This window comes from Oncorhynchus mykiss, chromosome 10 (genome assembly GCF_057628025.1).
Source record: "Oncorhynchus mykiss isolate SJ-2025 chromosome 10, ASM5762802v1, whole genome shotgun sequence".
Lineage (NCBI taxonomy): Eukaryota > Metazoa > Chordata > Actinopteri > Salmoniformes > Salmonidae > Oncorhynchus > Oncorhynchus mykiss.
Genome location: NC_143031.1, coordinates 55,261,116 through 55,285,000, shown reverse-complemented (window position 1 = coordinate 55,285,000; position 23,885 = coordinate 55,261,116). Strand labels below are relative to the sequence as shown.

Sequence of the window (23,885 nt, the reverse complement as noted above, 5' to 3'; positions counted from 1 at the left end):
CTAGTATGAGAGAAATAACGTTGTGTACATGTATTTGATATTGCTGTTTTATGTGTGTGTAGGAGCTGCACAGTCTGTTTGAGCTGCCAGACGACCGGCCATATCTGAGAAGAGCCAACGCTCTACATTTTCCTGATGAGCCATACAAAGATGGCTACCTCCGAAACCCTCATGTTCACCTGAATCACCCTGCCCTGGAGAACGGCAAGGTTGGTCAGCACACACAGACGCAAACACACACACTGTCACACACACACTGTCACACACTGGGGCGGCAGGGTAGCCTAGTGGTTAGAGCGTTGGACTAGTAACCGAAAGGTTGCAAGTTCAAATGAGCTGACAAGGTACAAATCTGTCGTTCTGCCCCTGAACGCACTGTTCCTAGGCCGTCATTGAAAATAAGAATTTGCTGTTAACTTGTCTTGTTAAATAAAGGTAAAATAAAGAAAATGATATGCTCTTATGTGTTTCTCCCTTGTCCCAGCCTTACTTGGTCCAGGGGGTCTACAGCTACCACCACTACATGCAGGACCGCGTGGACGACAACGGCTGGGGTTGCGCCTACCGCTCCCTCCAGACCATCTGCTCCTGGTTCCAGCAGCAGGGTTACGTGGAGCGGGCTGTGCCCTCCCACAAGGAGATCCAACAGGTCAATAGCCTTGACCCTTAGCCTCGAACCCCAAATGGAAACCTGAGTGTTGGATACGTCTACAATGTGATTTGGGCAAACGATCCCTTATTATACAGAACTCTCTCTCTTTGGTAAAGCTGTGGCTCTAAACTTGTCTATTGAACAACATATTCCAATAATGTGAGACTGAATTCGAGCCAGCAGGTAGAGCCTGAGTCCATGGTAAATAAGAATTGATAGGTGATTACAATGTGAGTCTCTTTCTCCTTTCCCACAAGTTGGCCTATAACTCATTGACTGGTAGATAGGGCTATTTATAAAATGCATTGTTTTTAATCACATTTTTACTACTTTCAATAGGATTCTATAATTCATAGCCATGTCAGCTAATAGTACCTTTTTTTGAGTGTATATGAAAAGCACTTTATGATTAAAAATCAAGTTAATTCTTGTTATTTTCTCCCCATCGCTGTCTCACAGGCCCTGGTGGAAGTTGGAGACAAGCAAGGGTCTTTTTTGGGCTCTCGCCAGTGGATCGGCTCCATCGAAGTCGCGGCTGTGCTGGATCAGTTGCTGGGGGTCACCTCCAAGATCATGTTTGTGAGGTGAGATGAGGTGTGTGCTTATGTGCCTGCATGGATGCATGTGTGTGCTTGTGCGTCCATGTAAATTCACCAGTCAGGGCAACGCAGAATGCTTCAGGTAGTTGTGTTCCATATTACATATTTTTTTGCTTCGTTTTCACATCTAGTTGTGTGTTTGTGTGTCCTAAAGCCAAGGGTCTGAGCTGGCCTCCAAAGGCAGAGAACTGGCCAACCATTTCCTTTCTGAGGGAACTCCTATTATGATTGGTGAGTGAAAACTGAAACTCTTACAATGTAGAGACAATGATGAGAGACTAATATTATGCACAAATCCCTTGTAGTGACTGTACTGCAGATCTGTTCAAATGATAAGGTCTGGGCCCTGTCCAATGAGTACATGCTACAGTACCACAGTCATACATAGTTTCATATAAACAGCATCTATATTTATGTGGTCAAATAAATAGCTGAATGCTTTTGGTAAACATTTTGGTTGACTCCCCTCACATGTAAATACTTCCAGTTTTTAGGTTGTGTGTGCATTGCACTGGCTTAAACAAAGTTACTACAAACATTGCTTGAAATTGAATCTGTTAATTTGAACTCTGCAGATTTGTAATTTCCTTCTATTTTGCTCCACACCAGGAGGGGGTGTCCTAGCACACACTATCCTCGGTGTGGCGTGGAGCGAGACCACGGGCCAGATCCGCTACCTCATCCTGGACCCACATTACACAGGGGCCGAGGACCTGCAAGTCATCACAGACAAGGTACCGGTTGGTGTCATGGGGCAATATGTATAAACTGTCTCAGAGTAGGAGTGCTGATCTAGGATCAGATCCCCTCTGTCCATGTAATCATATTAATTGTGATCTGAAAGGCAAAACTGATCCTAAATCAGCACTCCTACGCTGAGGCGCTTGAGACATCCAGGCCCAAAATGAACGTCTGATATTTTCAGACCTCATCTTTTGTGTAGATCCAGCTGAATACTTCAATCCTGAGTGTGCCTATCTTTCTCATCAACATCTGATAAACTACCACTTAAATGTACACTACATGACCAAAAGTATATGGACACCTGCTCGTTGAACATCTCATTTCAACATCATGAGCATTAATATGGAGTTGGTCCAATTCATCCCAAAGGTGTTTGATGGGGTTGAGATCAGGGCTCTGTGCAGGCCAGTCAAGTCCTTCCACACTGATCTTGACAAACCATTACTGTATGGACCTCGCTCTGTGCACAGGGGCATTGTCATGCTGAAACAGGAAAAGGCCTTCCCCAAACTGTTGCCACAAAGTTGAAAGCACAGAATTATCTAGAATGTCATTGTATGCTGAACCGTTATGATTTCCCTTCACTGGAACTAATGGGCCCCAGACCATTATTCCTTGTCCACCAAACTTTACAGTTGGCACTATGCATTCGGGCAGGTAGCGTTCTCCTTGCTCCTAGGTGTTTCCACTTCAAAATAACAGCACTTACAGCTGACTGGGGCAGCTCTAGCAGAGCAGAAATGTGATGAACTGACTTGTTTGAAAGCTGTCATCCTATGACATTGCCATGTTGAAAGTCTGAGCTCTGTAGTAAGGCCATTCTACTGCCAATGTTTGTCTATGGAGATTGCAAAGCTGTGTGCTCAATTTTATACCTGTCAGCAACGGTTGTGGCTGAAATAGCCAAATCCATTAATTTGAAGGGGGTGCCCATATACTTTAGTGTATGTCCACTTGCCCACAAGCAGTTGTATATGTTTGGTGATGAGAGGAATGAACACCCATAGGGAAAGTTGTATTGAACAAAATGCAAGAAGTGGAAGAACATTTTGTAAATCAAACTTAGAGGAAATGTACATATTTAGTCATAAACTTAAGTATCTAGAAGCGCTGTATAATTGTTGCAGTATATATTCTCAAACTGCAATCTATTTGCGTGAGAAAACCCAAAATGGAGAGTGTTGTCTTCTTTCCCCAGGGCTGGTGCGGATGGAAGGGCCCAGAGTTTTGGGACCAGAACGCCTACTACAACCTCTGTTTGCCTCAGAGACCAAAGACCATATGATTGTGTGTAGGTTTCAATGTGTGTTGTGTACAGGCACCTGTCCAACAGTATTACAACAAATATCTGAAAATAAATGTTAAAACATCTGAGGTGAAGAAATTAATGTGCCTTTTTATTTCAGCTTTCATCTGTGACTGAGTCAGTATTCTGTTTTTACATCAACATGCCACTATCGTGTGTCTCATTCATGAAGAAGTGCCTGCTTTTTATTTCATTTAGTCAAACATATACACACTCCCCTACGTAATTTGTACAGAATGTCACCTTTTATTTGAGGGTATTTTCATACATATCTATTTTACTGTTTAGAAAGCACTTTGTCTTTAGTCCCCCCATTTGAAGGTGTCATAAATATTTGACCAAATTCACTTTGTGTATTATAGTAATATGGTCCCATATTCCTAACACACAATGACTACATCAAGCATGTGACTACAGATTTGTTGGATGCATTTGCAGTTTGAGTATAGAGCCAAATTAAAAGATATAGCTTCACTGTCAATAAATACATAGGGGAGTGTACCTCAAAGGATTTGCACTGTAAACAAAGGACTGTGTAAAATTGATATGTACATCTGAAACTGGTGTCCACAGAATCAGAAGGTCCCATATTGCATCTGAGCATGAAATGCACACAGTGGTTGTTTCCTTGTGATGGCTAGGCCCGGAGCCTATGCTGAGCACACCTCAAGACAGTGGAAAGATTTCAATTGCATACACTTCGCATCATCGTCTCATTCTCAAAACCCATTGGATGAGAGAGCCGGAGGTCCCTCCCCTCTGACCTTCTCCAATGGGTATTGAAAAAGCGGGGAGTAAGGAATTGAGATTCTCCCAGTGTTTAGCCCTCTGAACCAAAGCCTAGTCAATAGACAATAGCAGCGGGAGCTAACAGGAGTCCTAAGTTCTCAAAGCAAGGTTACTCATCACATGAGCGTAGTTTTCCGAACCATCTCCGCAACACACGTCTGCCTCTGTCACTGCAGGAGAAGGATGCATTCTGCTCCTATCCAAGTTAACCACTGACATTATACTTGCCAATCATTGACACACAAATACATAGGAGACTCATAGACACACCCCGGTAAGTGTTAAGGAACAGAGTCAGGTTTGGTGTCAGACACAGTAGCGGGGACTTTGTCATGCATGTCCTGTATTGGACTTGGCTGAGAAAGCATTGTCCTCCTTTTCGAATTCTAGAGGTGCATTGTTAAAATCACCAGTCTCGGGCCCTCTTTCTGTCTTGGGCCCCGGTGGCAATAAGTGCCCTCTTCTGTCCTGCTACCTTACCGCTCTGGGCGTCAGTCAGCGGGCATGCTACTAGCTCGGCAGGCATCAGAGGAGTGCTGCTGCTCGTCAGGAGTCGCGTCATTCGGAGTGTGTTAAGGAATCGTCCGCACTCCTCAAATCCGTACGACAATGCCAATTCTTCAGGAGTTCTGCCCTCGTTGTTGCAAAGTCTGCTCAGGAAAAGACATTGTGGTAAGGTCAGGGATTGTAAAAGCAACTGGCTGCATGGAAACAGTTGCCAAAATATAATGGTTTAAACTCATTTGAACCAACTTCAGCTCAGGTAATGCCAAAAAGTGTGTAAAATTTTATTTACAAAATTAGCATCGATACATTAGTCTGAAAATAGGTATTTCGCAGCTCAATTTCTTATAAGCATGGCGCTTATAACGTCAGGGTAGTGGGTTCAATTTCGAGGACCACCCATACGTAAAATGTATGCACACATGACTAAGTTGGCTTTGGATAAAAGCATCTGGTAAATATTATATATTAACATCTATGCAACTGTTTTGCATGTGTGAAATTTGACACTCACCCAAGTTGGGCATCACTGGCAACGAGCACGCTGATGCATTCCAAACTGCCGGCCTTGGCGGCTTTGTGCATGGGCGTCTCACCATTGTTGTCCTTCAGCAAATATTAAATAATTTGGGGTACAGAGAAACAAGTAAATAAAGACTGGTGTTTTGGATCAGTTGAAATGAGAACCTGTAAAATTAGCTTTCCCTCTGATGTAATTTTCTGGATCTTGAGCAATGGATCTGGTCAATGTGTTTGTGATCCCTAATTGAAGTTACACTGCAGTTACTGTGTCCAAAATATTAGCCTACACTTTATTTACTGCAGTGTCACATAACATCTTTCAACAATTTTGGGATGATGACTGATATATCAATTGAAAGCTCACATTTGATGTGTAATTTTGGCATTTTACTTAGATAAATATATGCAAAAGCATTGGGCAATCTTATTGTATTGTAGGCCCGTGGACCAATCCCCCTCCCACTCAGTCTGGGTCTCAACTTACTGTTGAGAGTTAGAATTGTAGAATACACAAAGTGCCATTTTGAAATGTGGTTGTGCATCAGCAGTCTAGCCAGCTATTTAAACTTGTAGTAATTATGGTTGAATTGCCAACCAGGGGCCCCCATTTCACTCTCACTCAAATATCATATTAAAAACTGCAGAAATCTCTATACCCTATGGCAAATTGAGTAGAATTGCATGAAATTAGTTATAAAATTATTTGCCATGGCAAAGAGCCCCCAAAAGGCTTGGGTGAATGTGTGTGTATGTTTGAGAGTATACTGACCCGCGAGCCACTGCGGCCCCCATCCCCATCAAAGTTGCCCATCCCTGCTATAGACAGACAAGTGGAAGTAAATATACCTGCTGATTTGCATCAGCTCCCGTTTGCAGTAGCCATAGCAAACAAAAGGCTTGTCCGCTGCATGCCGCCAAGTGTGCAGGGGACTGTCCCAACACATTGCTTGAGTTGACAGCATCCCCGCCTTCGAATAAGTTACTGATACAGTCCAGCTGCAAAAAACAGGAAACAAAGAATAACCTAGGTTAACGCTAGCTATTTACAGTATATTACATCTGCGCTTACTCTGTTATTCTGAAACGTGTGCGTAAAAAAATATTTCCTTTTCATATGGACCAGTTGGTGTCACATGAACGTGAATTGTGTGATAGATTGCGTTGTAAACAAACATAGCCTAGATATGATGAATATGCATATTATGTCAGAGTGATTTGTGAAGCAAAAATATGGCCACCTTCTAAACATAGCCTAATTAGAGTTAGCCTTGCCTACATGTAATTCAGCAAATGACAAACCTGTCGAAAACTTAAATGCCATTTTTATAATTATGGCCTACCTTTCCTTACACCTAACTAAACAACAGAAATAAACACAGTAATGCAATATTAAATAAATTGTATAAGCCTGCAATGCCACAAAGTTATAGGCTAAATAGTCTATAATGTCAATGTTATTACACACATAAACAGGGCGGGTTGGGTTAAATGCGGAAGACAACTGACTAGGTATCCCCCTTTCCCTTACCTGTGAGTCGGAATCGAGCAGAAACATGATCAGATCTAAGTATCCCCACTAGAGGTTTTTAACTTGTGCGCACACAGCCGTTCCTTCGATGTAAATAAACCTATACAGTTGGTTGAAAGAACACAAGCACGAAAGCAGGCTGCAGGCTATACTCTACTGACACGTGACATTGATACTTGTTCATATCCTAGTCGGAACTAGGAAACTCGGAAATGTACGACTTTCTACTGGGTGTAGTTATACACGTGCTGTGTTCGGACAGAAAGTCGGAAATGTCCGAGTTTTCTTGTTCCGAATAGCACTCGAACGCGACATTACCATGCGCGATGAGCATGGATGCAGCCCGGCGCATGTATCCATACAGGCGGGTCTACCAGAGAGGACGAGGTTGTGCGAAACAACACGTACGCACAGGCGGTTGTAAGGGCGGGCTTGCTGGCTCATGTCAATCTGCTGATCTGGGTTCGAAAGCTTTCGGTTTACTCTGACCATTTTTTTTTTTTGAAAATGTAATATTGTTGAATGTTTTGAAAGCAATGTCTATATTATTTAGAAAACGCAGAGGATCAAGGAGCATGTGTCAAATGTGGAATGAGTTTGTTTCTTTCTCCATTTCTGATGTCTTTTAATTTCCCCAATTTGGCATAGGCCAATGCATTAAATTACTTCACAAAACACATATACCCAAAGAATTTGACAATTATTTTTCACGATTTTCCCTGAATGCATTATATCGACTGATAATTCATGTGCTTGCTTCAGTAAGAACAACTGTTTTCCCCAATAATCAGTGGTGGAAAAAGCAGCCAATTTTCATAAAGTAAAGATATTTTCTATGAAAGTAACTCAAGTAAAAGTGAAAGTCACCCAGTAAAATACTACTTGAGTAAAAGTCTAAAAGTATTTTGTTTTAAATATACTTACGTTTAAAAAGTAAACATATAAATCATTTAAAATCCCTTGTTTTAAGCAAACCAGACAGCACCATTTTATTTAGGGATGGCCAGGGGACTCCCAAGACTCAGACATAATTTACAAATGAAGCATTTGTGCTTAGTGAATCCGCCATATCAGAGGCAGTAGAGATGACCAGGGATGTTCTCTTGATAACTGCATGCATTAGACCATTTCCAGTCCTGCTAAGCATTCAAAATGTAATGAGTACTTGTGTGTGTCAGGGAAAATGTATTGAGCAAAAAGTACATTATTTTCATTAGGAATGTAGTGAGGTAAAAGTAGTCAAAAAATTTAAATAAGTTAAAGAACAGATACTATAAAGTATATTTACTTTACACCACTGCCAATAATCTACTGCACTGTAAAGGTGTTACTGTAACAGTAACTAAACATTTAAAAAATACCATATTTATCCTACAAGGGGGAATGGTGTAGGCAGCAGTGCAAATAGGTAAAACATAACAATTAACATAAGAAACGATCATAACAACTGCCAAATACTTTAAAAATGTTACCCTGCTCTGCAACTAGGGGCTCGATTCAATCCGTAGCACTGAAGATCTTTGCTACAGTACGATAGAAATGCAAAGGGTATGTTCCCACATTAGCGGAGACTGCATTCACTGTAAACACTGCAGCTCTGTGCTAAATCCGAAATTAGCTTCACATTTCAACTGCGTGATAACTCTGAACTTTGGCGATTCAGATTGAATCGAGCCCTAGGTATGCAACTCGTATGGAGACGTGTTAATAAGTATGCAACTCGTATGCTGGCATGTGTTATGGGCATCAGCAAACAGATGAAGGAACTATCCGTTGTTATGGGCAATGCAACACGAGTGCCCTACCCCCACAACTACACCTTATTTTAGCAGCCCATACCAATACCCCTCCTACATCCCGCAATATAGCAGCCTTCATCACCTGGAGCCTACAAGCCCCAACCAAGCCCAAACACTGATACCGGGAGTCAGCCCAACTCACTCCCCGGTGAGACCCTCTACAACCTCCCAAGTTGAACTGACACAGCTGGTTCCAGCTCCTCAACCCGAGTCCCAGTCAATCCAGCCTGTCCGTCCAGCTTCACCGATTGGGCCACTAGCAGGTCTAGACCCAGCTCAGTCTGCCCAGTCACCCTCACGACCCGGGCCACAGTAACCTCGTCCCTAGGCTATTGCACACAGTGCATATAAGCCTGGGATATCAACCAAAGTTGGCTTTACTGGGAGTGACTACAGAATTATATAGGAGTGACCTGCTGAGGAAAGTATATGTCAACATTTAATTTTTGCGAATCATGTGACTGTGAGGTGTGGCTCTGTGCTTGTGGTGTGCTAGGGAGAGGGTTTAGGGGGAAGGTGTTGTGGGAGATGATTCCTGATGACTCCTTGCTGTCCCCAGTCCGCCTGGTCACTCTGCTGCTACAGTTTGAACTGTTCTGCCTGTGGCTATTGTCGTGTCTTTGGGTATCCCGGATTAAGTGATATGACATGCTATTCTATAAAATAATTTCTCCGTAATTAATATTACCTGATTGAGCTTATCATGTAAATGTAATTAACTAGAGAGTCGGGCACCACAAAATAATATGTTATCTTCCAAATAAACTCTTAAAGACCTAGTAATATTTTACATTAATTGCAGTCAATATTAATCGTCATCTTAATTCAGTCTCATCTGAAAGTTGTAAATTCTTAGTTATCTGCACAACCCTGGCTAACAAGTTGAATCAGCAATACAAAATTGAGTTGAATTATTTATTTACTAAATACCTAACTAATCACACAGAATTACACATACACATAATTAAATCATAACTTGATTACAAATTACGTCATAAAGGAAAACGTCCCTAGCTGGCGGAACAGATATGACATATTGTTACACAAAAGAAAAGGGTCTGGGTTTGAGTGAAAGAGCGGGAAGACTGAGGAACAAAGGCTAGAAACTGTACTATCGTAAATACAGTATCTTATGCAATCTAAATTACCGCCCATTTGGAAAAGGAAAATGCAATAAATATTTACTCTGAATATTTACTCCTACTCTTCGGTAGGTCGGTGGTAGATGGAAGGCCGTGTTGCCCAACCGAGTCCTTTGAAGAATGTCTCTGGTTGTCAATTGGAAAATGTTGTAGTAACATCGTAGGGTGATAGACAGGATACTCTGTCTGTTCCTTCCTAACCCTCGTTTGCATCTGCTGTTGCTAACTCAACGGCTAGGAGGTATCACTTCTGCAGTGAATAAGAGTTCAAAGTTCATACCATTCGCAACCAAAGCTCACGCTGATGTTGGCTTCGTTCTGTAGTTATTATCTGAACCATTCTGACATAGGACCGTCATCCTCACGTCCTCGGAACAGGAGGTTACATTGTCGTCAAGAGCTTATATAGGAAGGGAGAGGAGGGCGTGTTTGAAAAGTTTTATAGCCCATGTCCCTTCACAGGGGTGGGCCACTGATTGAGCAGAGCCCTATTTTATGAAAACCCAAATCTCACAATTTAGAAGCTAAAATCACATTTCATCCCATCACGAATAATTTCATATTCAAACATTTAAATTGAACAACAATTCCATGTGAATCCGATAACTGATGTGTAGACTTTCCACTGTAGAGTTTGTCATCTGATCATTGATGCGAATGTCTCAGATGACAACCGAACTGACATCATATTCATTAAGTACCACCGCATATGTTCCATTGGTCGGATTACCAGAATATAGTTCATTTCCCCCCACCTTCTGATGTTCCCAGAACCTCTGTCACGCGGGACTAGGTGTGTGTGCAGGAATCAGATGCAGAGAGAGAGTAACGGAGTAAAGTGCTTTACTATTGCAGACCAAACTGATAAGCCCAATACAATACAGGACGCGGGACACTATACCAGACAACCCAAAACCACAGCGTGTCCAGTATAGAAAATAAAATACACCACGACCTAATATGTACACACGTAACAAAAGACAATCCTGCACAAACTACTACATATAGGGAAGCTAATTAAACCAAAATACACACAGGTGAAACTAATAAGACAAAACCAACAGACAAACGATAAAGGGATCGGTAGCAGCTAGTAGGACGGTGATGACGACCGCCGAGCACCACCCGAACAGGCAGGGGAGCCAACTTTGGCGGAAGTTGTGACAGTACCCCCCCCTGACGCGCGGCTCCCGCAGCACGCCGCCACCGGCCTCGAGGACGACCCGGAGGACGAGGCGCCGGGCGATCCGGATGGAGGCGGTGGAAATCTCTCAGAAGAGAAGGGTCCAAAATGTCCCCCACCGGAACCCAGCATCTCACCTCCGGACCGTACCCCTCCCAGTCCATGAGGTACTGTAGGTGGAATGATGAAGGTGGAATGATGGGAGTTGGCTCAACGGACCGCTCCTCGGTATCATAGAGGCGCGATAGTGCATCGGCTTTGGTGTTTTGGGAGCCTGGCCGGTATGAGATGGTAAACCGAAACCTGGTGAAAAACATGGCCCATCTAGCTTGACGTGGATTTAGTCTCCTCGCTGCCCGGATATACTCGAGATTACGATGGTCAGTCCAGATGAGAAAAGGGTGTTTGGCCCCCTCAAGCCAATGTCTCCACACCTTCGGAGCCTTGACTATAGCTAACAACTCCCGGTCCCCCACGTCATAGTTTCGCTCCGCTGGACCGAGCTTCCTTGAAAAGAAGGCACAAGGGCGGAGCTTGGGTGGCACGCCCGAGCGCTGGGACAGCACGGCCCCAACCCCCGCCTCGAACGCGTCCACCTCCACTATGAACACTAAAGAGGGGTCCGGATGCGCCAACACGGGCGCATTGGTGAACAGCTCCTTCAAACGACTGAAAGCTCTGCCCGTCTCTGCTGACCAACGCAAGCGCACCGGTCCTCCCTTCAGCAGTGAGGTGATGGGAGCAGCCACCTGACCAAAACCCCGGATAAACCTCCGGTAGTAATTGGCAAACCCTAAAAACCGCTGCACTTCTTTCACCGTGGTCGTAGTCGGCCAATTACCCACGGCTGTAACGCGGTCATCCTCCATCACCACCCTGGAGGTGGAAATACGATAACCCAGGAAGGAAACGGCCTGTTTGAAAAACTCACATTTCTCCGCCTTGCAATACAGGTCATGCTCCAGCAGTCGCCCGTAAAGTAACTTTACGCACCAGAGACACATGCGCCGCGTGTGTGGTAGAATAGATCAAGATGTCATCGATGTACACTACCACTCCCTGCCCGAGCAGGTCTCTGAGAATCTCATCTACGAAGGATTGGAAGACGGCTGGAGCATTCTTCAACTCATATGGCATGACGCGGTACTCATGATGACCAGATGTAGTACTAAATGCGGTTTTCCACTCATCTCCTCCCCGGATACGTACCAGATTATACACACTCCTCAGGTCCAGTTTTGTGAAGAAGCGCACCCCGTGAAATGACTCCACCGCCGTAGCGATGAGAGGTAGTGGGTAACTAAACCCCACTGTGATGGAATTTAGACCTCTATAATCAATGCACGGACGCAGACCTCCATCCTTCTTCTTCACAAAAAAGAAGCACGAGGAGACGGGTGATGCGGAGGGCCGAATGTACCCCTGTCCCAGCGATTCAGCAACATATGTTTCCATCGCTACTGTCGCCTCCTGGGACAATGGATACACGTGACTCCTAGGAAGTGCAGCGTTTTCCAGAAGGTTTATCGTGCAGTCTCCTCGACGATGGGGTGGTAATTGGTCGCCTTATTTTTACTGAAGGCGATAGCCAAATCGGCATATTCATATTCAGCGCACGGTGGAAACCTGGTCTGGACTCTCCACCGTCGGCGCACCAACGGCAACTCCTATACACCTGCCTGAACACTCCTCTAACCACCCCTTAAGAGCCCTCTGTCGCCAGGAAATCACCGGGTTGTGCTGAGCTAGCCAGGGAATGCCCAACACCACTGGAAATGCAGGTAAATCTATAAGGAACAGACTAATCTGCTCCTTATGACCCCCCTGCGTTACCATGTCCAGCGGCACCGTAGCCTCCCTAACTACTCCTGACCCTAATGGTCAGCTATCTAAGGAGTGCACGGGGAAAGGTAGGTCTAACGACACCAGGGGAATCCCTAGCCTTAACGCGAGCCCACGATCCATGAAATTCCCAGCTGCGCCTGAATCGACTAGCGCCTTATGCTGTAGAGAGGAAAAAAACCCAGGGAAAGAAGTTAACACATACATACAGTGCCTTGCGAAAGTATTCGGCCCCCTTGAACTTTGCGACCTTTTGCCACATTTCAGGCTTCAAACATAAAGATATAAAACTGTATTTTTTTGTGAAGAATCAACAACAAGTGGGACACAATCATGAAGTGGAACGACATTTATTGGATATTTCAAACTTTTTTAACAAATCAAAAACTGAAAAATTGGGCGTGCAAAATGATTCAGCCCCTTTACTTTCAGTGCAGCAAACTCTCACCAGAAGTTCAGTGAGGATCTCTGAATGATCCAATGTTGACCTAAATGACTAATGATGATAAATACAATCCACCTGTGTGTAATCAAGTCTCCATATAAATGCACCTGCACTGTGATAGTCTCAGAGGTCCATGAAGAACAAGGAACACACCAGGCAGTCCGAGATACTGTTGTGAAGAAGTTTAAAGCCGGATTTGGATACAAAAAGATTTCCCAAGCTTTAAACATCCCAAGGAGCACTGTGCAAGCGATAATATTGAAATGGAAGGAGTATCAGACCACTGCAAATCTACCAAGATCTGGCCGTCCCTCTAAACTTTCAGCTAAAACAAGGAGAAGACTGATCAGAGATGCAGCCAAGAGGCCCATGATCACTCTGGATGAACTGCAGAGATCTACAGCTGAGGTGGGAGACTCTGTCCATAGGACAACAATCTGTCGTGTATTGCACAAATCTCGCCTTTATGGAAGAGTGGCAAGAGAAAGCCATTTCTTAAAGATATCCATAAAAAGTGTTGTTTAAAGTTTGCCACAAGCCACCTGGGAGACACACCAAACATGTGGAAGAAGGTGCTCTGGTCAGATGAAACCAAAATTTAACTTTTTGGCAACAATGCAAAACGTTATGTTTGGCGTAAAAGCAACACAGCTCATCACCCTGAACACACCATCCCCACTGTCAAACATGGTGGTGGCAGCATCATGGTTTGGGCCTGCTTTTCTTCAGCAGGGACAGGGAAGATGGTTAAAATTGATGGGAAGATGGATGGAGCCAAATACAGGACCAATGGAATGGTTCAAAAATAAACATATCCAGGTGTTAGAATGGCCAAGTCAAAGTCCAGACCTGAATCCAATCGAGAATCTGTGGAAAGAACTGAAAACTGCTGTTCACAAATGCTCTCCATCCAACCTCACTGAGCTCGAGCTGTTTTGCAAGGAGGAATGGGAAAACATTTCAGTCTCTCGATGTGCAAAACTGATAGAGACATACCCCAAGCGACTTACAGCTGTAATCGCAGCAAAAGGTGGCGCTACAAAGTATTAACTTAAGGGGGCTGAATAATTTTGCACGCCCAATTTTTCAGTTTTTGATTTGTTAAAAAAGTTTGAAATATCCAATAAATGTCGTTCCACTTCATGATTGTGTCCCACTTGTTGTTGATTCTTCACAAAAAAATACAGTTTTATATCTTTATGTTTGAAGCCTGAAATGTGGCAAAAGGTTGCAAAGTTCAAGGGGGCCGAATACTTTCGCAAGGCACTGTATGACCGACAAGAAGCTCTGGGTGAGTCTGGTGCTTATACTCACCTGGGGTGATCGAATAGTGCTCCGCCTGCCCTCCCAAATCCCAGACGAGTTCCTCCAGCACTGGTCGGCCGTGTGCCCTCGCCGACCACAACTGGTGCAGGAGGACACTCCTCCTCCGGTCCCCCTCGAAGCTGCCCCTCCTAACTCCATAGGGATAGGGGCAGGAGGGCTGGGAAGTGGAAACGTCAGGACCTGATCCGAACGCCCGCGGGCAGCCATCAGGTTGTCGAGACAAATAGCCATGTCAATGAGTTCATCCAGTGTGAGGGTGGTGTCCCGACATGCTAGCTCCCTGCGGACGTCCTCCCTGAGACTGCATCGGAAATGATCTATCAGGGCCCTGTCGTTCCACCCTGCTCCTGCGGCCAAGTTCCTGAACTCCAGGGCAAAGTCCTGCACGCTCCTCGTCTCCTGACGCAGGTGGAACAGCCGTTCACCCGCCGCACGACCCTCTGGTGGATGGTCAAACACAGCTCGGAATCGGCGGGTGAACTCGGGGTAATGATCCCTAGCCGAGTCCGGACCGTTCCACACTGCGTTGGCCCACTCGAGAGCTCGCCCAGTCAAACAGGAGACAAGGGCGCTCACTCTCTCCTCTCCGGAGGGAGCAGGACGCACGGTAGCCAGGTACAGTTCCAGTTGTAGAAGGAAACCCTGGCACCCCGCCACCGTTCCATCATACTCCCGTGGGAGCGTCAGCCGAAGAGCCCCGGAGCCAGATGCGGTAGCAGGAACAGGAGGTGCTGGAGATGAGGTGGGAAGGCCACTCCTCTCCCATCGATCCATCCTCTCCATCATTTGGTCCATGGCCGAACCAATCCTATGGAGAACGCTGGTATGATGGAGGACCCTTTCCTCCATCGATGCGAGAGGAGATGCGGCTGCTCCTGCTGATTCCATGTTGCGGTGCGGGATTCTGTCACGCGGGACTAGGTGTGTGTAGGTGTTACTCTCTCTCTAGGTGAGAGAGAGAGTAACGGAGTAAAGTGCTTTACTATTGCACACCAAACTGATAAGCCCAATACAATACAGGGCGCAGGACACTATACCAGACAACCCAAAACCACAGGGTGTCCAGTATAGAAAATAAAATACACCACGACCTAATATGTACACACGTAACAAAAGACAATCCCGCACAAAACAAGGGCAGGTCAAACTACTACATATAGGGAAGCTAATTAAACCAAAATACACACAGGTGAAACTAATAAGACAAAACCAACAGACAAACGGAAAAGGGATCGGTAGCGGCTAGTAGGACGGTGACGACGACCGCCGAGCACCGCCCGAACAGGCAGGGGAGCCAACTTCGGCGGAAGTCGTGACAATCTCTATGTTAACCAAGGGTTTTGCAAAGATAACATCAGTAGGGTAAGAGAGGAAAAAGGGGGAAAGAGGTATTCATGACTGTCATAAACCTATCCCCCAGGCCAACGTCATGACACTATGGAAACCTGACCTGTTCACTGGATGTGCTACCTTGTCCCAGACCTGCTGTTTTGGACTCTCTCTCTACCGCACCTGCTGTCTCTAACTCTGAATGATCGGCTATGAAAAGACAATTGATATTTACTCCTAAGGTGCTGACCTGTTGCACCCTCTACAACCACTGTGATTATTATTATCTGAGCCTGCTGGTCATCTATGAACGTTTGAACATCTTGGCCATGTTCTGATATAACCTCCACCCGGCACAGCCAGAACTGGCTACCCCTCAGACCCTTGTTCCTCTCTAGGTTTCTTCATAGGTTCTGGCCTTTCTAGGGAGTTTTTCATAGCCACCATTTTTCTACACCTGCATTGCTTACTGTTTTGGGTTTTAGGCTGGGTTTCTGTACAGCACTTTGTGACATCAGCCGATGTAAAAAGGGCTGTATAAATACATTTGATTGAAATTTGATTGATGATTGTTTGGTAGATTAAGCCGTTTAAGCCTATGCCTATGCGCCAGGTGTTTCGAACGGCCCTCTGGATTGGCTAACGAAGGCCAAGTTTGACACGTAGGTCCACCAGACTCTTTTGGGCGGAAGTGTCTGGGACCTGGATTCGGGCACAGCTACCTCTAGACAACAGCTCAGCCAGCCCAGATACCTAAACCGGCCTGTGCCACAGCCACAGCTGTATAGGGAACATGTATACAGTGTTATTTCATTATAACCATTGACAGGCAAGGTATATTTTACAGGTATTATTTTGATAACCTTTATGGTATACTGTTATGGTCCACATGCTTATGTGCATTTCTCCACTTGTTCTGTATAAACCTATACAAATGGTGTCAGATAGTCTTCTATAAAATTGTGCTGGAGGGGATGGCTGGATCCTAACCAAATGTGCTAGTTTGTGTGTTTTTTTGCATTGTTTGTAACATATTTTGTACATAATGTTTCTGCCACTGTCTCTTATGACCGAAAATAGCTTCTGGATATCAGAACAGCGATTACTCACCTCGAACTGGACAAAGATTTCTTCTTTAATGAGTCTGCCACGAAAGATATACTGCTGCTCCCATACCAGGCTCAAATCCCCGTCATTCACATGAAGATGAGACGCCGTAGATCTGGGTGCCTTGTGAGAATTAGTCGGGGTGTGGGTAACCCGCCTCAACCATCCGTACTATTGGCCAACGTGCAATCGTTGGAGAATTAACTGGATGAGCTCCATTCAAGACTATCCTACCACCGGGATATTAAACACTGTAATATCTTGTGTTTCACTGAGTCGTGGTTGAACAACGACATTGATAATATACAGTTGGCTGGGTTTTCCATGCATCGGCAAGACAGAACAGCTACCTCTGGGAAGACGAGGGTGGTGGTCTGTGTCGATTTGTCAATAACAGCTGGTGCGCGATCTCTAATATTAAAGATGTCTCAAGGTTTCGTCCACAGGAGGTAGAGTACCTCATGATAAGCTGTAGACCATACATTTACAGATAATTTTTATCTGTATTTTTGGTAGCTGTATATTTACCACCATAAACCTTATGCTGGCACTAAAACCGCACTCAACGAGCTGTATAAGGCCATAAGCAAACAAGAAAATGCTCATTCAGAGGCGTCTCTTCTAGCAGCCAGGGACTTTAATGCAGGAAACTTAAGAATGTTGTTCATTGACTACAGTTCAACGTTCAACAACAGTGCCCTCTAAGCTCGTCACTAAACTAAGGACCCTGGGACTAAACACCTCCCTCTGCAACTGGATCCTGGACTTCCTGACGGGCCACCCCCAGGTGGTAAGGGTAGGCAACAACACATCTGCCACACTGATCCTCAACACAGGGCCCCTCAGGGGTGCGTGCTTAGCCTATTGGGAGGAGGTCAGAGACCTGGCAGTGTGGTGCCAGGACAACAACCTCTCCCTCAACGTGATCAAGACAAAGGAGCTGAACATGGACTACAGTCAAAGGAGGGTTGGGCACGCCCCGATTCACATCAACGGTGCTGTAGTGGAGCGGGTCGAGAGCTTCAAGTTCCTTGAAGTTCAAGTTCCTATCATGGCCCAAACACACGAAGACAGTCGTGAAGAGGGCACAACAACGCCTATTCCCCCTCAGGAGACTGAAAAGATTTGGCATGGATTCTCAAAAGGTTATTCAGCTGCACCATCGAGAGCATTACCGCCTGGTATGGCAACTGCTCGGCATCCGACCGCAAGGCGCTACAGAGGGTATTGCGTACGTCCCAGTACATCACCTTGGCCAAGCTTCCTGCCATACAGTACCTCTTTACTGGGCGGTGTCAGAGGAAGGCCCTAAAAATTGGCAATGACTCCAGCCACCCTAGTCACAGACTACCACACAGCAATTGGTACCAGAGCGGCAAGACTATGTTCCAAAAGGCTCCTTAACAGCTTCTACCCCAAGCCATAAGAATGCTGAACAGTTAATCAAATGGCTACCCAGACTATTTGCATTGACCCCCACCTTTTTTTTTACGCTGCTGGTACCCCCTGTACAGTGGGGCAAAAAAGTAGTTAGTCAGCCACCAATTGTGCAAGTTCACCCACTTAAAATGATGAGAGAGGCCTGTAATTTTCATCATAGGTACACTTCAACTATGACAGACAAAATGACAACAAAAAAATCCAGAAAATCACATTGTAGGATTTTTAATGAATTTATTTGCAAATTATGGTGGAAAATAAGTATTTGGTCAATAACAAAAAAGTTTATCTCAATACTTTGTTATATATACTTTTTTGGCAATGACAGAGGTCAAACGTTTTCTGTAAGTCTTCACAAGGTTTTCACACACTGTTGCTGGTATTTTGGCCCATTCCTCCATGCAGATCTCCTCTAGAGCAGTGATGTTTTGGGGCTGTTGCTGGGCAACACGGACTTTCAACTCCCTCCAAAGATTTTCTATGGGGTTGAGATCTGGAGACTGGCTAGGCCACTCCAGGATCTTGAAATGCTTCTTACGAAGCCACTCCTTCGTTGCCAGGGCGGTGTGTTTGGGATCATTGTCATGCTGACAGACCCAGCCACGTTTCATCTTCAATGCCCTTGCTGATGGTAGGCTTTGTTACTTTGGTCCCAGCTCTTTGCAGGTCATTCACTAGGTCCCCCCGTGTGGTTCTGGGATTTTTGCTCACTGTTCTTGTGATCATTTTGACCCCACGGGGTGAGATCTTGCGTGGAGCCCCAGATCGAGGGAGATTATCAGTGTTCTTGTATATCTTCCATTTCCTAATAACTGCTTCCACAGTGTATTTCTTCAAACCAAGCTGCTTCCCTATTGCAGATTCAGTCTCCCCAGCCTGGTGCAGGTCTACGAGTTTGTTTCTGGTGTCCTTTGACAGCTATTTGGTCTTGGCCTTAGTGGAGTTTGGAGTGTGACTGTTTGAGGTTGTGGACAGGTGTCTTTTATACTGATAACAAGTTCAAACAGGTGCCATTAATACAGGTAACGAGTGGAGGACAGAGGAGCCTCTTAAATAAGAAGTTACAGGTCTGTGAGAGCCCAAAATCTTGCTTGTTTGTAGGTGACCAAATACTTATTTTCCACCAAAATTTGCAAATAAATTCATAAAAAATCCTACAATGTGATTTTCTGGATTTTTTCTCTCTCATTTTGTCTGTCATAGTTGAAGTGTACCTATGATGAAAATTACAGGCCTCTCTCATCTTTTTAAGTGGGAGAACTTGCACAATTGGTGGCTGACTAAATACTTTTTTGCCCCACTGTATATGGTAAAATGCATGCAGTGGCGGTTTTAGCTTGTATGGCTCCCTGGGTGCTCAGGCACGTAGCCTGCCTAGCTCACAAACTAGAATCAGGGCGCCCACTCCGACAAGGTTAATTGACCCACAGCCCCACACGGTGACATGATATCATTGACGTGACGTGCAAATGAGCGATAGAAAACAGATCGCACAAATGTCACCATTCCCAAATAAATTGTACGGGTGCCCCATGCAGCCCCCGCAAGATCGCCTAGACCAAAATCCGCCACTGAATTCATGCAAGCATGATTAAGTCACTTTGGGTAAAAGTGTCTGTAAAATGGCATATTCAATTTGACAAATGAACATTGAGATGTCGCACACTTCTGAATAATATCCTGGGATCGGGTGATTATCCTGGAGGCTGGGAGGTTCGCAAAAAGTACTTTCATCTAAAGGGTGTCAGGCTGGGATGTCCTTCAACCTGGAACAAGGGGGAAGAAATTAACTTCACTGCTCAAATTTTAGTGCTGGTTCAAGTTGCAAATTGAAAGCTTCCATTTTTCTGCATGTTATTGGAGAGGATGCATTGGACATTTACAAAAGTTTTCAGCAAGACGAGGCAAACTTGACATTGACTGTGCTAATGGCAAAATTTGAGGAGTACTTTGTACCAAGCCAGAACGTCACGTTTGAGACATTTGACAATTTTTTCTCTCATGATCAGAAACAAGGAGTCAGTTTTGACCAGTATTTGACTGAGCTGAACACACTGAGCAAAACGTGTGAATTTGAAAATCTGAAAGATTCACTAGAGAAAGACAGGATAGTCTGTGGCATACTTGATAATGGACTCAAGGAGAGATTGCTGCGTGAGCAAGATTTAACTTTGGATAAAGCAGTGAATATGTGGCACAAGCTAAAGAGCTGTGCAGGTATGAGACGTCAGTGTATGCAATAAAAAGAGAGGAGCAATAGCCTTACAAAACAAAAACAAGCAAAAGAGAGAGATCAAAACACTACATGTGGAAAATGTGGATTTATCCACAAGCCAAAAAAATGCCCTGCATATGGCAAATCATGTAACAACTGTGGGAAAAATAATAATTTCTCAAAATGCTGCAAAGCTGGCTACAAAGAAAAAGGTTCACACAGTCGAGGAGATGGAAGAATTCTTTGTTGATTCTGTGGAAATATGCAATGCAGTAAATGCTGAATCGATTGTGCCATTGACTGTGAATGAAACTATAAAACCATTCAAGCTTGATACTGGAGCACAGGTAAACCTGTTATCGCTGGATGACTACAAAACACTGAAGGTAAAGAGCAAATACACCCGGTGAAAATTAAGGTTACTGGTTATACTGGGGAGAACATACCAGTCAAAGGTAGCTGCATAGTAACAGCATAGTAACTACAGCATAAAGGAAAACAGCTGCTGATTGTGGAAAATAGTGTACAGCCTATTCTAGGAATCATTGCATGTGAAAAGCTCAATTTGTTGAAAAGAGTGACATCACAGACTGAAAATGACCGAGAATCAATACTGGCTGAGTATGAGGATGTGTTTGAGGGTCTTGGATGTTTACCAGGAGAACACAAAATATGTGCTGATGACAAAATTACTCCAGTTGTGCATGCAGTCAGAAAAGTTCCATTTGCACTGAGGAAAAAGCTCAAAGTGGAACTCGGACGCATGGAAAAGATGGATGTCATCACAAAAATGGATGAACCTACAGAATGGGTAAGCTCACTGGTTATTGTGGTGAAAAAGAACGGCGATCTCAGGATATGTCTAGACCCGAGAGATCTCAACAAAGCAATCAAGAGAGAGCATTTCAAGTTGCCAACCAGAGAAGAGATAATGTCGCAGTTTGCTGGAGCAAAGTGGTTCAGTAAGCTTGATGCCTCATCAGGATTCTGGCAAATGAAGCTAGACGATGCAAGCTCAAGGCTATGCACATTCAACACACCTGAGGGCAGGTACAGATTTCTTTGTCTACCATATGGGATTCTCTCAGCGCCAGAGGTCTACCACAAGACAATCCACATGATCTTCGAGCACATTCCAGGAGTGGAGACTATGATGGATGACATCATCGTCTGGGGGTCCACAAAAGAAGAACACGATGCGAGAGTGAGACAAGTGCTGGACCTGACACGAAAAGTCAACCTAAAACTAAACAAGGACAAATGCGAGTTTGGTGTGAAAACACTTACCTTCGTGGGAGACGTACTTTCAGAGGATGGAGTCAAACCAGACCCGAGCAAAACATCAGCCATCAACAACATGGAGCGCCTGAAGAACAAGGACGATGTGAGACGCTTCATGGGCATGATCACCTACCTTGCAAAGTTCATACCTCAACTGTCAGCACAGTCCGCTCCACTCAGATGTCTTCTGGAACAGAAAAATGAATGGGAATTGTCCAATGAACAGGAAAACTGCTTCAAAAACCTAAAGAAGACAATCACAGAAGAGCCAGTGCTCAGGTTCTATGATCCAGAGAAAAGCACAAGGATTTCTGCAGACGCGTCACAGTTTGGCCTGGGAGCAGTTCTTCTGCAACAGCATGACAACACATGGCAACCCGTCGCTTATGCGTCCAGAGCCTTGACAGGCGCAGAGACAAGGTATGCACAAACAGAGAAAGAACTACTGGCAAGCACATATGCTCTAGTTTTTGTTTTTCTTAGTCTTCCCAGTTCTGACCTTTCTGCCTGTACTGACCCTGATCCTGCCTGCCGTCCTGTACCTGCCTGACTCTGATTTGGATTACAACCCTTTGCCTGCCTTGACTTACCATTTTGTTTGCCCCTTGTACTATAATAAACTCTGAAACTCGAACTATCCGCCTCCTGTGTCTGCATCTGGGTCTTAGCCTGAGCCCTGATATGAACAATGGATGAGCAACAATGGACGTGACGGATAGAAGTAGTCACTACAGATGTGATCAAGCCTTACATCAAAGTTGCCTGAAGGTGGATGGAAAGTGCTATGCCCTGACCAGTTATTCAGAAGAAAATCCTCTATTACTGTCTAATTTACATAAGTTAACTTACCAGTGTGGACCCTAAACAAACACATTCTACACATTTACAAACTACCTGTTTTAAAGTGTTCTTACAACCATGGTGTTATTTTGTTACTGAAGCTTATATATAAAATAACCTGACAATGATCCACATCATATTGGTAGACAAAAATTGTAAGTGTGTTATGCAGGTAAACACAACTATCCTTTTGTTAGGATGCAAATCAGTAATATGAATAATTGTTGATCCATCCTGTTCCAATGTAATGGATGTAGGATTTTCTACTGCCTAGAATTTAGGCCTTTCCCATACATTAGGAATTTAGCTAGGCCCCTCTTGGTTCTCATTGGCAAAGACTGAACTAACTTTAGGGGTTATATGTTAGACTCTCCTTTTCCACTTTGCCCAACATGTTATACGACAGAGGTTGTAAATAAACCATTTTTGAGGTAATATAACTTTGATCATTATTATAGTACTGTGAAACCCATAGCCAAATGGTTTCAGACTGAGCGTTTCTCATTCTGAGGTGTCCATTTACTTACAGTAGTGTGTTGAGTAGTTATTGCCTTTTCTTCAGTGGAAATACAGAATATGTATAAAAATACCAAAAGCTAAATCAGGCAGACATGTATGACTATTTTATCATGTTAATCATTCCTGAAACATGCAAACTACAAACATGAAATGCGTTATGAAGGAAATTGTGTAGGCAACAGTAGGCCTACATGATTTTCTTCATAATGCATTTCAGATTTTGTGGAGCCTAATTACACAATTTTCTTCATAATGCATTTATTACAAGGCTACACTTTTTCAATTACTCTATCAGTCAAAAGTTTAAGAACACCTACTCATTCAAGGGTTTTTCTTTATTTTGTACTATTTTATACATTGTAGAATAATAGTGACGACATCAAAACTATGAAATAACACATACAGAATCATGTAGTAACCAAAAAGGTGTTAAACAAATCAAAATATATTTTATATTTGAGATTCTTCAAAGTAGCCACCCTTTGCCTTGATGACAGCTTTGCACACTCTTGAAATTCTCTCAACTAGCTTCATGAGGTACTCACCTGGAATGCATTTCAATTAACAGGTGTGCCTTGTTAAAAGTTAATTGTTAAAAGCCAATCAGTTGTGTTGTGACAAGGTAGAGGTGGTATACAGAAGATAGCCCTATTTGGTAAAAGAACAAGTCCATATTATGGCAAGAACAGCTCAAATAAGCAAAGAGAAATGGCAGTCCATCATTACTTTAAGACATGAAGGTCAGTAAATACGGAAGAACTTTGAAAGTTTCT

The 23,885-nt window shown here is 44.1% G+C and overlaps 2 protein-coding genes across 3 annotated transcripts in view; one reads left to right on the top strand and one right to left on the bottom strand.

Moving 5' to 3' along the window:
* The window catches only part of ufsp2 (ufm1-specific peptidase 2), a 15,892-nt gene extending 12,513 nt beyond the window's left edge, over window positions 1-3,379 (top strand). Inside the window, exons 7-12 of the mRNA XM_021619065.3 lie at window positions 63-209; window positions 485-649; window positions 1,112-1,236; window positions 1,406-1,482; window positions 1,861-1,985; window positions 3,194-3,379. Of these exons, the coding sequence (XP_021474740.2) occupies window positions 63-209; window positions 485-649; window positions 1,112-1,236; window positions 1,406-1,482; window positions 1,861-1,985; window positions 3,194-3,280 (726 nt within the window). The 3' untranslated portion in view covers window positions 3,281-3,379. The remainder of the gene's footprint in view (window positions 1-62; window positions 210-484; window positions 650-1,111; window positions 1,237-1,405; window positions 1,483-1,860; window positions 1,986-3,193) is intronic.
* The window catches only part of ankrd37 (ankyrin repeat domain 37), a 21,715-nt gene extending 14,619 nt beyond the window's left edge, over window positions 1-7,096 (bottom strand). Inside the window, exons 1-4 of one of the 2 annotated variants that reach the window (XM_021619067.3) lie at window positions 6,645-7,016; window positions 5,963-6,112; window positions 5,109-5,200; window positions 4,571-4,740 (exon numbers count right to left, since the gene is read on the bottom strand). In XM_021619067.3, the coding sequence (XP_021474742.2) occupies window positions 4,571-4,740; window positions 5,109-5,200; window positions 5,963-6,112; window positions 6,645-6,671 (439 nt within the window). In that variant the 5' untranslated portion in view covers window positions 6,672-7,016. Of the gene's footprint in view, window positions 1-3,366; window positions 4,741-5,108; window positions 5,201-5,962; window positions 6,113-6,644 lie in introns of those variants that run through there. The other variant, XM_021619066.3, reaches the window with a different exon arrangement.
* Window positions 7,097-23,885: the final 16,789 nt, after the last annotated feature.